This window comes from Lipotes vexillifer, unplaced genomic scaffold, assembly GCF_000442215.2.
Source record: "Lipotes vexillifer unplaced genomic scaffold, Lipotes_vexillifer_v1.1 scaffold778, whole genome shotgun sequence".
NCBI lineage: Eukaryota > Metazoa > Chordata > Mammalia > Artiodactyla > Lipotidae > Lipotes > Lipotes vexillifer.
Window position 1 is genome coordinate 1,895,140 of NW_006774127.1, and position 14,670 is coordinate 1,909,809.

At 55.4% G+C, this 14,670-nt stretch overlaps 2 protein-coding genes across 2 annotated transcripts in view; one reads left to right on the forward strand and one right to left on the reverse strand.

The window, feature by feature from the left end:
- PTCD1 (pentatricopeptide repeat domain 1) overlaps nt 1-9,760 on the forward strand; it is an 11,563-nt gene extending 1,803 nt beyond the window's left edge. Inside the window, 8 exon segments of the mRNA XM_007448895.1 lie at nt 673-813; nt 2,326-2,544; nt 3,320-3,421; nt 5,264-5,962; nt 6,904-7,020; nt 7,721-7,903; nt 9,580-9,722; nt 9,724-9,760. Coding sequence (XP_007448957.1) covers nt 673-813; nt 2,326-2,544; nt 3,320-3,421; nt 5,264-5,962; nt 6,904-7,020; nt 7,721-7,903; nt 9,580-9,722; nt 9,724-9,760 — 1,641 coding nt within the window.
- Nucleotides 9,761-10,183: 423 nt separating this feature from the next.
- Nucleotides 10,184-14,670, reverse strand: part of BUD31 (BUD31 spliceosome associated protein) — an 8,318-nt gene continuing 3,831 nt past the window's right edge. The window contains exons 2-4 of the mRNA XM_007448853.1: nt 13,019-13,141; nt 11,919-12,085; nt 10,184-10,416 (exon numbers count right to left, since the gene is read on the reverse strand). Of these exons, the coding sequence (XP_007448915.1) occupies nt 10,366-10,416; nt 11,919-12,085; nt 13,019-13,141 (341 nt within the window). The 3' untranslated portion in view covers nt 10,184-10,365. The remainder of the gene's footprint in view (nt 10,417-11,918; nt 12,086-13,018; nt 13,142-14,670) is intronic.

Here is a 14,670-nt window from a genome sequence, read left to right on the forward strand (position 1 = left end):
AAAAAAAAAAAAAAAAAAAAAAAAATTCAGTTTGCAGGAGAAGTGCAGGGTATAGATGAAACAAGATTGGCCAGACATTAATAGGCATTGTAGTTACACTATTCTCTTTACTTTTGTGTATGTTTGAGATTTCCCATAATGAAAAGTTGAGAAATAAAGAGAAGCCAGTGTCCTCACAATAGCTTATGAAGCCTGCAAGAACTGCCACCTGCCCTCCACTCCCCTTACCTCTCCTCCCGCATCTCCCCTCCTTCACTTATTCTGCTGCAGCCTCCTCTCTGCTCCCACAGCTCCCAAGCACACTCCAGCCTCAGGGCCTTTGCACTGGCTGTTCCCTCAGAGAGCCACGTGGCTCCTTCCCTCACCATCCTCAGATCTTTGTTCACCTGGGCATCGTCCCTGCCTCTCAGGGAGTTCCCCCATGGCAGTGGGGCCAGGAGCTCTCACAGGTGGTGGGAGACTGGTGGGCTTCCTTCCTGGCCACCGCGAAGGCCCATGGCTGCAGACCACGGGCACCAAGAGGCTGGTGGCAGAGGCCCAGGGTGGGTGTTTGTCTCCTGGGCAGGCCTGAGCTTGGGCTCAGCTAGGGTCCCCCAGCCTCAGTCTCCCTCCCTCTGCTGAGGGTCTCTGAGGTCCCCCCCGTTGTGTCCTCCCCCCACCCCTCTTCCCCAGCTGGCCGAGGCCCTGGACCTGTTTGAGAGACAGATGCTGAAGGAGGAGCGACTCCAGCCCCTTGAGTGCAACTACACCGTGCTGATCGGGGGCTGCGGGCGGGCCGGCTACCTGAGGAAGGCCTTCCAGCTCTACAATGACGTGAGCATGAGCCTGGGGGCAGCAGGGGCCAGGCTCCACAGAACATGGGCTTTGGGCCCCAAAAGAGCTGGGTACAGATCCTGGATGTGTCACCTGCTAGTGCATTACCCCCTCCAGCCTCAGTTTCATCGTTCATAAAATGGAGGTGATCTCAGATAACTACGTGATGACACGGAACGTCCTCCAGTGCCTGTCCGGGCCATGGCAGGGCCCACTGGTCCCCTTCCTTTTCCACTGCTACTCCCAGTTAATTTAGTTTGTGTTCCTTTTGTCTCACTCCCATCCTCACGCTACACACAGGTGCACACATGCACCTTTCTTCCAAAGCTGATCCTTTGAAAAAGGGCTTTTATTTCTCTTGGAAGATGGCTTTACTTTACATTCACCCACCTCTGGGGTGTGTTGTATTTGTCATTCTTAGAGCCAGGAAACTGCTTCCTTCATGAGTCAGGAAAGAGCTGTGCCTGAGAGGACCGTAGACTCTAGCAGAAGTATTCACATCTTCTCCTGTAGCCAGGAGCTGGGAACATCCTTTACTCCAGCAAGAATTCTTGGGAGCCCTAGTCTCGTCATTTGGGCCTGGCCCATAGTAAGTCCTTAGTACACGCTGTGGAATATGTGAACATATACAGAGCATCTGCCCATCCTTGAAGTTGGGATCACCGTCTTCCTTTTTCAGATGAGGAAACTGAGGCCTGGAGGGATGAAGTGCCATGTCTAAGGTTACCTCTCTCTCGAGAGTGCTGGACTTGGGGGTGGAGCCCAAAATGGCCTGAGAACAGGGTTCTGTACACTCTGCAAAAGCTGGTCACCTACCCTCGGTCAGGTTGCCCTTCTCTGGGAAATAGCGAGTGCTTGGCTTTGCCAGGAGTTTCTCAAACTCCGTCACCTGGAGGGCTTAATAAGCCCAGTGTCAGCCCGGGGTTTGTGACTCTGGGGGTGGGGTGGGGGACTATGACATGTGCTGCAGGGACGAGCTCCTGGCTGCTGCTGCTCCCAGGGCCTCTCTCCCATGATGCTCTCCCTCGTAACAGCCTTTCGAGGTGACCGTATCACCCCCATTTTTCCAATGACGAGCTAACTTACGACCCCTCAGGTAGTAAACGTTGGCGCTGGGGTTTGATTACCACCCTCCTCCACCCTTTCCCAGACCAGATCCACCCCGTGGATCTTAACAGTCAGGGTGGCCTGGTCGGCCACAGAGCGGGAGCGTTGGGGAGACCCTGCTGCAAAAGCACCCCAGGCCCAGGGTGGACTGCTGAGCACCATGGGGAGGACGGTTTCTTGTTTGGAGCATCTGCGGTGCGGGGTCAGTTCCCAGAGCCCTTCGGGCTGAGTTGGGTTCAGAGAGCCCAGCTCTGCATGTCACTCGGCTCTGCATTGTCACAGGCCCGGCTCCCAGGCCTGTTCAGTGTGGTAGCACAGTCTTCTCTAGCTTCCTTTCAGGGTGGCCATCGTCTGTGCGTCGGGCTGATCCCAGAGCCACCTCCAAGTTTCTCCCTGTCTCCACAGATGAAGAAGCGAGACTTGGAGCCCTCAGATGCCACCTACACAGCCCTGTTCAATGTCTGCGCTGAGTCCCCCTGGAAGGACTCTGCTCTGCAGAGTGCCCTGAAGTTACGGCAGCAGCTTCAGGCCAGAAACTTCCAGCTCAACTTGAAAACGTACCACTCCCTGCTGAAGATGGCCGCCATGTGCGCAGACCTCAGGATGTGCCTGGATGTGTTTAAGGTGGGACATCCCTTCCTTCCTCCTCCCCATTCGGGGCCAGTCCCACATGGCAGGGTGTGAGGCTGTGTTGTCTGTGTTCCTCATGCAGGAAGGTTCAGGGGCCGATGAGACAAGCCCCGTACTGGGCTCTGGGGTTCACAGGTGAATCCCATGAGACCCTATTGTCAGAGGCCTGGGTCTGGCAGACAGAGAAGCCCCCAGCCCTGTGAAGGCAGTGGGTCGTGTGCTCTGCCGTGTGCAGTCCCGCTGGATGGGACAACATGGTGCCGTACCAGAGGGTGGGCTTCATGGTGCTGAAGATGAGCCAGTGCTCACTGAGGGGTCGTTCCAAAGGTCCTATAAGGCAAGTCCTGTGCTCTCACTTCATAGATGAGGAAACTGAGACCAGGGAGCATAATGCCTTGCCCACACTCCCACAGCGAGCCAGTGGTGAAGCTGGGACTTGAAGCCAGTTCTGTGCAATGCCAAAGCCTCATGTACAGGGGTTAAAAGTGGCTGCTGGGGTGGCCTTTGCGGAGAGGCTGCAGAGAAGTGACCGGAGCAGAGCCAGGAAGAGAGGCCTGGGAAGGAGAGGAGGAGGGGGTGCAGGCAGCAGTTAGCTCTGCCCAGCAGCTGGTACTGAGCTGGCCCAGAGCCGGAGTCAGGCCCCACCTCTTACGGAGGCGCAGCCCTGAGCCTGACCTGGGGTCTGCCCTTAGCCAGCCCCATCGGGCCTGGGCCTTGGCCTTGGCTCTTCTGCAGATTCTCATCCGGCCCTCTTTGTTCCCTCCCCCAGGAAATCATCCAGAAAGGACATGCGGTCACAGAGGAGACCTTCAGTTACCTGCTCATGGGCTGCATCCAGGACAAGAAAACGGGTTTCCGATATGCCCTGCAGGTCTGTCCCGCCTGGCTCTGCGTCCTGTCTCTCCTGTTGCCCTGCTCGCTCCCCCTCCATGTGCCTGTGTTGGGTGCAAGTGATGATCCTGTGTGCGTTACTTGAGCACTTGCTCCTGCCTGTGCTGGGTGTTTTTATATTTGTGATCTTTTCGCCTTCCCAGAGCACGCTGCTCCCTGTGTTTTACAGGTGGCAGGGAGGGAGGGCACGCAGAGGAGGCGTGGCTGCTGCTCCAGTCGGGACACAGCCAGCCCACACTCTCCTACTCCGCTTGGTGGCTCTCTGTGCAGCCGGCCCAGACCTGCTGAGCTTACGGTCCCTGAAGGTTGTCCGACCCATCCCCCACTCAGCGTCTCTGCGTGTGGGACCCAGGAGTCAGCATTCAGTCCTGAGAGAGCCTCATGGACATTAAAGTTGAGACACACTGCTCTAATCCCATCGCAGCGCCCCCCTTATCAAGTGCGGAGGTGGGATTAGCACTAGTACCACAGCTGCCTCCCCAGCTCCTCAGGGGTGGGAAGGACCTGGAGTTCACCAAAAGCTCTAACTTCAGGTGCGGCCCACAGACCAGCAGTCTCAGGCTCACCTGGGGCTTGTCAGAAATGCGGGGTCTCAGCCCCACACAGGCCTCGTGCAGCCAGATCGGCATTTCAGCAAGATCCCCAGGGGGATGGTCTGCACAGAGTTTGAGCCCCAGTGATCTGGGGCAGCCCTGGACCACGTGCCTCCCCTCTGCAGACCCCCTAGAAACAGTGGCTGCCGGCCATCCCCTGGCTGCTTTATAGACAGAATCTGGTTCCTCCCTCTCTTTGGCCTCGATCTGTTCTAGTGAGAAATAATCTATCACGCTAGCAGCTGGTTTGCGTCATGCACTTGTTAAACTGCTCAAGCTGGGTACCATAGCCCCGTTTTAGAGACGACGAGGCTGAGGCTCCCGGAGGTTGAGTAACTTGCCCAAGGTCTCACAGCCACTAAGAAGCAGAGCTGTGATTTGAACCAAGAATCCCTCCTGCCACGGGATAGCATCTGTGTCCCTGATAAACCTCAGTTCTGTCAGCGTTCCCCATGGAGGTGGCTTCCCAGACCCTTGCCCTCCTCAGGACCCTGTCTGGTAGGCAGTGGCCCTCTTGCATGTGGCGCCTACCTGGGCCTGGCCAGCCGTGACTCGTAGGCACACTTGATGTGAGCTCCTGGCCGCTGCACATGGCCTCCCAGTGAGCCCGCGGACAGGAGCCAGCGAGACCATGAGCCTCGTGGGGCATCTTGTGGCATCTTGGTTGGTGTCAGAGTGACCGCACGTGGTCAGACTGCCCCCTTGAGAACTCACAAGTGTGCTAGACTCCTCGCTGAGGGGTGAAAATGACCTCAGCTCGAAGGGAGACAGGCCTGCCCGGGCACACAGCTTGTGAGGTGCTCTTCCTGGCTGAGGCCCCCCTCCGCCCGCGCCCACTCCGTGCTCTCGAGGAAGCTGAGGACGCCGAGTGGGGCAGGGCACACAGCAGGCACTCAGGAAGGGCAGCTGAGTCCAATCCTTAAGTCAGCCTGGAGTCCTCCAGCACCTATAGCCTCTCTGGCTGTCCCTCCCCAGGGGAGTAGGGAGAAGGACCTGGGAGAGCCAGAGAGATGGAAATGCGACACGGTTTTGGGGTGAGCCAGAGGAGAGGAGAAGCGGCGCCCCATGGAAACTCCCAGGTTCTGAGGTTCTTAGTGGCCCAGAGCCTGGCGTCTTTCCCATGTCCCCCCCGCCCCCATGTTTGCTGACTGGTTGCGCCTTGCGCTGCCTGCTCTGCTGGGGGCCCTTTGGAGCGGGAGCTGGAGGTGAGGCCTGTCTCTCCTTGGCAGGTGTGGAGGCAGATGCTGAGCCTGGGGCTCCGGCCGAGCCGGCACGGCTACAACCTGCTGTTGGGGGCAGCTCGGGACTGCGGCCTGGGGGACCCGGAGGTGGCCTCGGCGGTGCTCCTGAGGCCCAGGGAGGAGATGGTCCTGCTCCAGCCCCTGGCAGGTGGGCGGCAGGCAAGGAGGAGAGCCGGGGTCGGGGCGGACAGTAGCCTGTCAGCCGGGCTGCAAGTGGAGGCCCTGGAGAGGCAGCTGTTTCTAGAACCTTCTCAGGCACTTGAGGGGCCTCTGGAGCCTCAGGAGGCCAGAGCCCGCGGCAAGGCCCAGCCTGGGGTGGAAACCAAGGTGGAGCCTGACCGCGCTGCCCCTGCGGCCCCAGTGCCGCCTCCCTGGGGGCTGGAGGCCAACCTCCTGACCCCCGGGGCGGTCTCCTCGGCTGTGGTCTCCTTTGGGACCGTGAGCACTCCAGCCGACAGGCTGGCCTTGATGGGGGGCCTGGAGGGCTTCCTGGGAAAGATGGCGGAGCATGGGCTTCGGCCCGACATCAAAACCCTCACACTGCTGGCGGAGGTGGTGGAGCCCGGCACTTCCGCAGAGTCCTCGCTGCTGACCGTCTTGGACGCGCAGCAAGTGGAGGCCGACCTGACCTTCTTCAACACGCTGATAAGGAGGAAGAGCGAGCTGGGCGACCTGGAGGGGGCGGAGGTGAGGGGCGCAGGGGAGGCACAGGGCTCCCGGCTGGGCCCCTCCTTCCCCCTCAGACCCTCCCCTGCCAGGTGTGTCAGCAGTTCCTGCGAGAGGGGCGCAGACTGTCCGGAGCCCCTGGTGAAAACCCGGGAATCAGGTGGTGAACAAGCCATACTCCCGCCCTCCCAGCGGGGCCACCCTTCAGCCCCGCCCCAGCCTCATGGACTTCCTCACACTCACTGTGCTTCATTCTGTCCTGAGAGCTTCACATCCACTCGTTTCTTTACTGACCACAGCACGAGGCTCCGCTGGCCTGTGGCTTTCCTCGTCTCACAGATGGCGATGTTGGGGCCCTCATGGGATTTTTGTCCATTCGTACAACGTATTTCTGTGTGATGCCCCTTTTGACAGAAGCTCTGACCTGGGCTCTCTTGAGAGCTGACAGAGGCAGCGTCTGCCTTCAGGCCCTCAGAGCAGAGCACAGCTTTCTCTAGAGCCCCTCCCTGGGCCCCGCCTTGACCCAGCCAGGTTGAGCGGGCACCCTCTTCCTCATCTCCTGCCCCGGAGGCTCCCTTGGCCCGCACATCCCATGCTGTTGCTGGCTTTGTCTCCTGCCCTGGACCACATGACCACCATCCCCTGAGGCCCCTGGTGCTCCATGGACATCGAAGGCCCGAGCGCAGGGATGGATGGTGGCTGGGAGAGGAGCAGAGGGGGCAGGAACATGAAGGGCATTCGAAGAAGGGATGACCTGCTACAGACAGGTGGGCTGGAAGGCAGGGAGGACTCGCAGAGCAGCTGAATCCTGGGGAGCTTGGCCAAGGCCGGTGCCCAGTGTGGTCAGCAGAGGGAGCCATGAGGCCTTGGAGCAGAGCCGTGCCCTGGCACCTCCAGCAGAGAAGGCTCTTGCCAGGGCTGCTGGGCTACAGCTTACGATGATGCCATGTCTGTCCCCACAGGCACTGCTGCCAGTCCTGGCGAAGAGGGGAATCGTCCCTAACCTGCAGACATTCTGCAGCCTGGCCATCGGGTGCCGCAAGCCAGGGGATGGCCTGCAGCTGCTTGCAGACATGAGGGTGAGTGGGCCCCGGGCCCAGGCAGGCCCCGTGGTGCCGAAGAAGAAAGCTGGGGTTGGGGGGGGTGCGAGGGGGCCCTTCCGAACCGTCCAGGCCTCTGCCCTCAGGGTAAGCTGTTGGGGGTGGGGCAGGGAGAGTGGGGTCTCTCTAGCTGCAGTGTGGAATGGTCAGTGGCCCAATTTGGGAGACAGGGAACCCTGGTGAGGCGCTGCAGGAATGGGCGTTGAGGGCCAGGGGTGTTATGATTGCCAAGGTGGTGGCCGCGGGGTGAGATTGCAGGGGGGGGCAGGTCTTGGCCCCAACCCTCTAGAGGGATGGAGGCCATGATGGGAGCAGGGAGGGTACCAGAATTCTCAGGGGACAGGGGTGCAGTGAACCACAGGAGGCAGTCTCCTGCCCTGTTGTGGTTACTGCCTGAGTCTGTTGATCTCTGAGAACAACCCTTTACTTGCTGTCTAGGTTCTTAGGGCTGAGAGGGCAGGGTCCTCAGCCACCTGGGATGGACCCACAGAGCGGGGGACATGGAGCGGGGCATACAGCCCATTGTTGCTGTGAGGTCCTGCCCTTCTCGTCCCTGGTGGCTGGTCTGCAGAGCAGGCCTGACTTGTAGGGTAGCTCCCCAAGCCCGACGTGCCACCAGTGGCCTCTCTGTCCCAGCCACCGCCATCATCTTGCTGATGGCGTGTCTGTGATGTTCCAGAAATCCCAGATGACCCCCACCGCCCACATCTACAGCACTCTCATCAACGCAGCCGTCAAGAAGTTGGACTACGCCTATCTCATCGACATCCTGAAGGACATGAGGCGGAATAGGGTCCCGGTGAATGAAGTGGTCATCCGCCAGCTGGAGTTCGCAGCCCAGTACCCACCCACCTTCGACCGGGTAAGTGCGCCAAGCTCTAACATGCCTGTCGTCTCCCTAACCAGCGCCACCCCCAACCCCGCCCGGTTCTGACCTGCTGGGATTGGCATCCTTTTGCTTTAAACTGTCCGTGGCTTCCCTTGGGGAAAATGCCAAACTCCTCAGACTGCGGCCTGCGAGCCCCTGTTCACATGGCTCATTTCATCTTCCCTCGGTTCACTGTCAGTCCCAGGGCCTCTTCCCTGCCTCGGGGGTTTTTGTATTCCCTCCACTTTGAGTAGGCTGCCCTGCTTTTCACATGGCTGTGGTTCCTTCTCATCTGGTAGGTGTCGGCTCAGATGGCTCTTTCTCAGAGGTGCCCTGCTGGCGGCCCCCATACGAGCACTATTCCTTTTCACCATGTTTCACAGTTGGTAATTACATGCACATGTGTGTGACTCTTTCCTTGAAGAGATTGTAAAAGCCCCTAGAGGTGGAGACTGTCTGCTTTGCTCACCTGGGTCCCTGGTGCCTGCCTGTCTGGCACCCAGCATAGATTGTTGTTTGTCGAGTGAATGGGGACGGCAGGAGGGCAGCGATAGAATCTGATTTGTAATGGCCACTTCTCTCCTTGCTGTTCTGAGGATATCAGGCTCCGGGGTTTTGGTTTTTAGGTCCGCTGAGTCAGACCCTATGCTGAGCACCTCCAGAGCAGCTGTGGCCTGACTGGGAGGGAGACAAGTCGGCCAGGACACACCAAGCCAGGGGACGTGGGGTCAGGGACGGCTGTGCAGTGGGGATGCTTGAAGGCTTAGCAAGAGCTAGTGAGACAGCCGTGGAGAGTATGCTGGAGGGCATAGCTGGGCATCTTTGAACAGCTGATTGTTAGTCTTATCTTACTGATGCCTCAGAGTTCTCTAAATATTCTGGACACTAGTCTTTTGTTGGTTTCTTGTTGCAAGAATCTTCCGGTTGGGGGGTTGTCTCTTCACTGTGTAGGGCCCACTAGGGGTCTTCTCAGGTTCAATCAGCAGTCACCAAACTACCAGAAGCCTAAAGCTTATTGTATTCAGTCATACATTCATGCTCCCTTATGGTGGACTTACTTCTATTTCTGATCATCAGGTTTTTGCTTCACGTACTTTCAGGCTCTATTAGGTACAAGTTTAGAATTGTTAAACCTTTTGAATCAACCCTTTTATCATTCATGTAGTAATGGTCTTTATCTCATACGTTTTGTCTGTTTTTCCTCTGGTCTTCTCTGTGTTCCTCTACCAGCTTTCTCTTGGTGTCTGCCTGGCACGTCTTGTTTCCTTTCCGTCTTCCCTCCTCTCCTGAGACCTCTGCAGCAGTGCTGAGATGACAGTCAGAGGGAGGCAATGCCTGTGCCGAGTGGGAGGCGCTCAGCAGGCTGTGGAGGCACAGCTGGTGGCGCGCTGGGGTGCCATGCCTGGGTATATAGGAGCACAGCAGCAGACTCAGGAAGGATTGTTAGCAGATGAGAGAGAATCTAGGTCTGCCCCATGGTACAACTTTGTTTCTTTACTGTACACTACTCGGTGTTGAGCAGCTTTTCTGCCCTCTCCCTTTGACCAACTGGAAGCAAGAATAGCTTCCCTGAGCCAGCTGCCATGGTTTGGGGTCAGCGGTAGGCGGTATGCAGTGAGTCTAATCGTGGCCCCTCTGAGCCTTGGAACCCCACACTTTTCCAATTACAGTACAAAGGGAGAAACACCTACTTGGAGAAGATTGATGGCTTCCGAGCTTATTATAAGCAGTGGCTGAAAGTGATGCCAGCAGAGGAAACCCCCCACCCGTGGCAGAAGTTCCGGACCAAACCAAAGGGAGACCAGGACACCGTCACTGGCCGATGTGGACAGAGGCCCCGGGGGCAGGTGATGGGGAGACCCTGGGGGACCTCCAGCAGAGCTGGAACAAAGTGCATGGCCTTCACGTGGCTCTGCGAGAGCCCCAAGAGTCCCTTTCATATTCAAGACATGTGAATGTGCCGGTGTAGCTGCAAGCTTGAGGGAAAGGTCTGGGCCACAGTAAGAGCTGCAGCTTTTTGCAGGCATTGGTCTGAGGTGCCCAAGAAGTTCATGGCAAGTCCAAGAGCAGCTTGGGCCACCTTGGTATGTCATCTTAGGCCCTCCTCGTCTGAGAGGTTGCCACCCTCATCACTAATGAGGAAAGTAAGTGCTCAGGGTCACACAGCACCTGTGAGGTGGAGTTAAGATCACACCTTAAGGGCAACTGGTCTCCAGGGCTTGGCGCTGTCAGTTCCACAGACTGCTGGCTCTGAAAGAAGGCAGGCAGGACCCAAAAGGTTTAAGAGTTTTATTTCTACAAATCACAGCTGATGAACACCAAAGCCTTCACACATAGAGACCATGCTCCTACTCGGGCCCGGGGAACTGCTCTGAGGAAGAGCTGCTCCCAGGAAAGGGTGGCGTGACAGGCAGAAACCTGCGCAGTCCAGAGTCCAGGGCGGAGAGGGGTCGGCCTCAGCCAGAGCAGCCCCGGCAGCCGCAGTGCGTGCACTCGATGATCCGGCCCTGCAAACAGAAGACAGCTGAGACCCCGTGCCCCTGCAACGGGCCACACGCCCACACGCAGGAATCCTCCTGTGGGAAGGGTGGCCACGGGACATCCACTCCCCATAGGACACTCCTCAGAAACCCTCTGCGACAGTGCTGGATGGGGAAAATTCGGTTCCCTCGTGAAGATGGAAACAGCTGCTGTTGACACTGCAGTTACTTCTCTATGTGGATTTAATTTATGCAAATTCAGTATACACACTTGCTCCCAAAAAAGGAAAAACAAAATCTGTGTAAATGATCCTTGTTATTCTGCAAAGCACGCAGGACACACCCTACAGTGAGCTGGGGGTGGGTCTGCTACCGCTCAGGGGGCTCAGCGCCAGAGGCCTCAGGGCCGCCTCTGGGCTGGGGAACTGTCCACTGTGGGCTCGGGAAGAAGAAGAGTGTGTACTTGGATCTGTGTGGCAGCCGAACAGTCTTGTCCCCCAGGCCAGGTGTGGCCTAGTGTCTGGCCGGTGGGGGAGCCCACCCAGCAGACAAAAGGCCCCAGGGCAATGGTGTTTATTTTCCTTTTTCTTCTTTTTTGGAGGAGCAAGACTCTGGTCTAAGGAAACAAGATCTGATGGTGAAACCCAACTAAATCTGAAGCAGGCTCTGTTCTGGCCTCAGGTCTGAGGCAGGAGCCCCAGCTAGACATCACCATGGAACCCTGGGGCTCTCGGAGGAGCAGGGCTTCTGCTGCTCCACCACCCCTCCTGCCCCCGCCAGAGACCAGCAGCAGAGCCACCCCTCAGGAGGCAGCCCGTGCTCGCTCTCCACTGCTCCACATGCCCGTCCTTGAGCTTCCAGATGGTTCAGGGGGACAGAGCTGCCTGCTGAGCCGAAGCCCTACAAGCTGTAACTAGTGCTGCAGCGTGAAGGGACCTTGTGACGAGGGACCGTGTGAAAGAAGACATCTCGCCTGACCTCCCAGCGGGGCCCACAGCGGTCAGCCGAGGGGCCGTGCTCAAAGGCCGCTAACGGCCAACAGCCCAGCAATGCTTCTCTGCTTCCTGCGGCTCCACTTCAGAGGCGTATGTGCATGGAGCCGAGCTACTGCACACCCAGCCGTGTTCCCCAGCCGCCCAGGAAGTTCTGGCAGGAGACATGGTGATGCTAACATTGAAGTGTCCCTGGGAGGAAAAGGAGGCCTGGAAAAAAGGGCAGCTGAAGGGCAAGCACTGGAGGGAAAGGGACAAGCTCCTGCCGACTGGCCGGTGGCTATCATCACCCCCATTTGGTTAAGTGAGGAAAGGAACCCAATAACTTGCCCAAAGGAGGAGGTGAGACTGGCCCCCAGATGTAAGATAATTACTGCCAAACTCCCTGGCATGGATTCCTGACCAGAGGGTCTCACTGCTGGGGGGATGGCCAACCACAAAACAGAACAACGCAAAACCCCTTGTGGTTAACTAGGGCAGAATCCTGACAGTAACATCCCACCCAGTCGTCAAACATGACAGGGGTGGAGACATTACCACTTCCAACTTGCTTTTGGGGACCCGGCAAATGCAGTTCGTCCCAAAATTGGTGTCCCGTGTCTGAATGCACCGCAGGCAGCATAGGTTCTCATATCCCTGCTTTTTCCATTTTGCGATCAGGTTTTTATCTGCATAGCCTTCTTTAATACAGTATTCATACAGTTCTGTCAAAAAGATGGGGAAAGGGCATCAGACCGTAGTATAACAAAGCTCCCGGGCTTCCCTGGTAGCGCACTCGTTGAGAATCTGCCTGCTAATGCAGGGGACACGGGTTTGAGCCCTGGTCTGGGAGGATCCCACATGCTGCGGAGCAACTAGGCCCGTGAGCCACAACTACTGAGCCTGCACTCTAGAGCCCGTGAGCCACAACTACTGAGCCTGCGCATCTGGAGCCTGTGCTCTGCAACGAGAGGCCGTGATAGAGGCCCATGCACCGCGATGAAGAGTGGCCCCCGCTTGCCACAACTAGAGAAAGCCCTCGCACAGAAACTAAGACCCAACACAGCAAAAATAAATTAATTAACAAACTCCTACCCCCAACATCTTAAAAAAAAAAAAGCCTTCTCAGATTTAAAAACAAAAACAAAGTTCCCCCCACCCCTGGCCCATCACTACCCACCCTAAAAAGAGTATTTAGCCAGGGGCTTCCCTGGTGGCGCAGTAGTTAAGAATCTGCCTGCCAGTGCAGGGGACACGGGTTCGAGCCCTGGTCTGGGAAGATCCCACATGCTGCAGAGCAACTAAGGCCATGCGCCAGAACTACTGAGCCTGTGCTCTAGAGCCCACGAGCCATAACTGCTGAAGCCCACGCACCTACAGCCCATTCTCCGTAACAAGAGAAGCCACTGCAATGAGAAGCCCGCGCACAGCAACAAAGAGTAGCCCCTGCTCCCCACAACTAGAGAAAGCCTGCGCACAGCAACGCACACCCAACGCAGCCAAAAATTAAAAAAAAAAAGTATTTAGCCAATATTGGCCTGGCCCCTCGCCTTTTTTTGGTGGTAAGAAACATCATGACACTTGCTGAGGTTTCAAGAATTAAATAAATCTGAAAGCTACTCAAGTTGGGAAGGTCAAGAGAGAATTTGGCCAATTACCTCTGCTTATGGCTTTCCGCTTGTAGAAGAGGTCAAAAATATAGCGGGTTTTCTGGTGATGGATCCTAAAGATGGGCCACAGAGATTCCACTTTCCTCTTTTCCTCATGAGGTTCTGTTTCAGCTTCTCTCATCTTTTGATCTAATTTTTGTTTTTTGGGGGATAGGGTAGTCTGCATAGGATATAGTGTTATTTTTTTAATAAGTAGGGATAAAGAATAAATCCTTTGTACCCACTAGGATGGCTATAATCAAAATGACAAGACAGTAATAAATGTTGGTGAGGATGTGGAGAAATCAGAATCCTCACACACTGCTGGTGGGAATGTAACATGATGCAGCTGCTATGGAAAACAGTCTGGCAATTCCTCAGGAAGTTAAACAGAGTAACCACATGACCCAGCAATTCCACTCCTAGGTATATACCCAAGAGAACTGAAAATGCGCTTGCACACAAAAACCTGTACATGAATGTTTGTGGTAGCCAAAATGCAGAAATCACCCCAGTGTCCATCAACTGATAAATGGTTAAAATGTAATCTATCCACATGATGGAATATTTTTCAGTTATAAAAAGTAATGAAGTACTCACACATGCCATAACATGGATGACTCTTGAACACATTATGCTCAGTGAAAGAAACCAGTCCTCACAGACCACCTATTGTATGACTTTGTCTATACAGACAGGAAGTAGATTAGTGGTTGCCTAGATCAGGGAGACACGGGGAAATGGAGAGGGAGACCCCTGCTAAAGGGGATGGGGTTTCTCTGCGGGGTGATAAATACTATAAAACTGACTGTGGTGATGGTTGCCTAACTCTGTGAACACACTAAATGCTGCTTAACAATACTTTAAAAGGCTGAATTTTGCAGCATATGATTTATGGCTCATTAGGGCTGTTTTTTTTTAAAGATGAAGCAAAAGGTAAGCCACATGACTTAAACATTAATTGCTTTAAATTAAAAATGCCTTTTAAATTAGATAAATTAGAAAGCAAAGGTTTTAAAAAATCAAAGACAACCTCTGTTAATACCCGGGTCTCTATCCTTCCAGACCTATTTCTCCAGCATAATAATTTCTCAAGATAATTCTGGACCTACAGATGGTCATTCTAATAATCTTTTAAGGCACCTCTAATTTCATTTCCCAACCAAAATTGTTTAGGGAAAAAAGAAAAAGACAAGTCTGAAAGTTCTTAGTATGGCGAGCCTGCAGGAAACAATGGCTCCATCAAGACATGTAGGATCAGGTAGCAGCTTGCACCTGCCAAAAGGCAAGTTTTTCTCTTAGCATTACAAGCTGATCTTTGTCACCTCTTCTTGGTTTTTAGGGCAGAGGAGAAAGGTGAGAAGGGTTAAGAAACCTATACCTCCATTTCTCCGACACTGAGGCTGTTCTATTACCTAGAATTTGTAATTCAGCTCAATAAACAGGATTCTGTGATCCAAGTCAAAGGCAGGTGTTGAGGACTCAGCAACACTGCGTGTCTGCTATGGGTGAGGCCATGCTCCAGGTGCCCAAGATATAGCAGTGGGCAAGACACAGGAACCACAAAGCCATGATCTGAGAGGGAAGCAGATCAGCCGCTGGTGGTTAAGTGGTAACAGCCACAGAAAAGAAGGGAACAAGGAAGGGGATGGCGAGTAGGG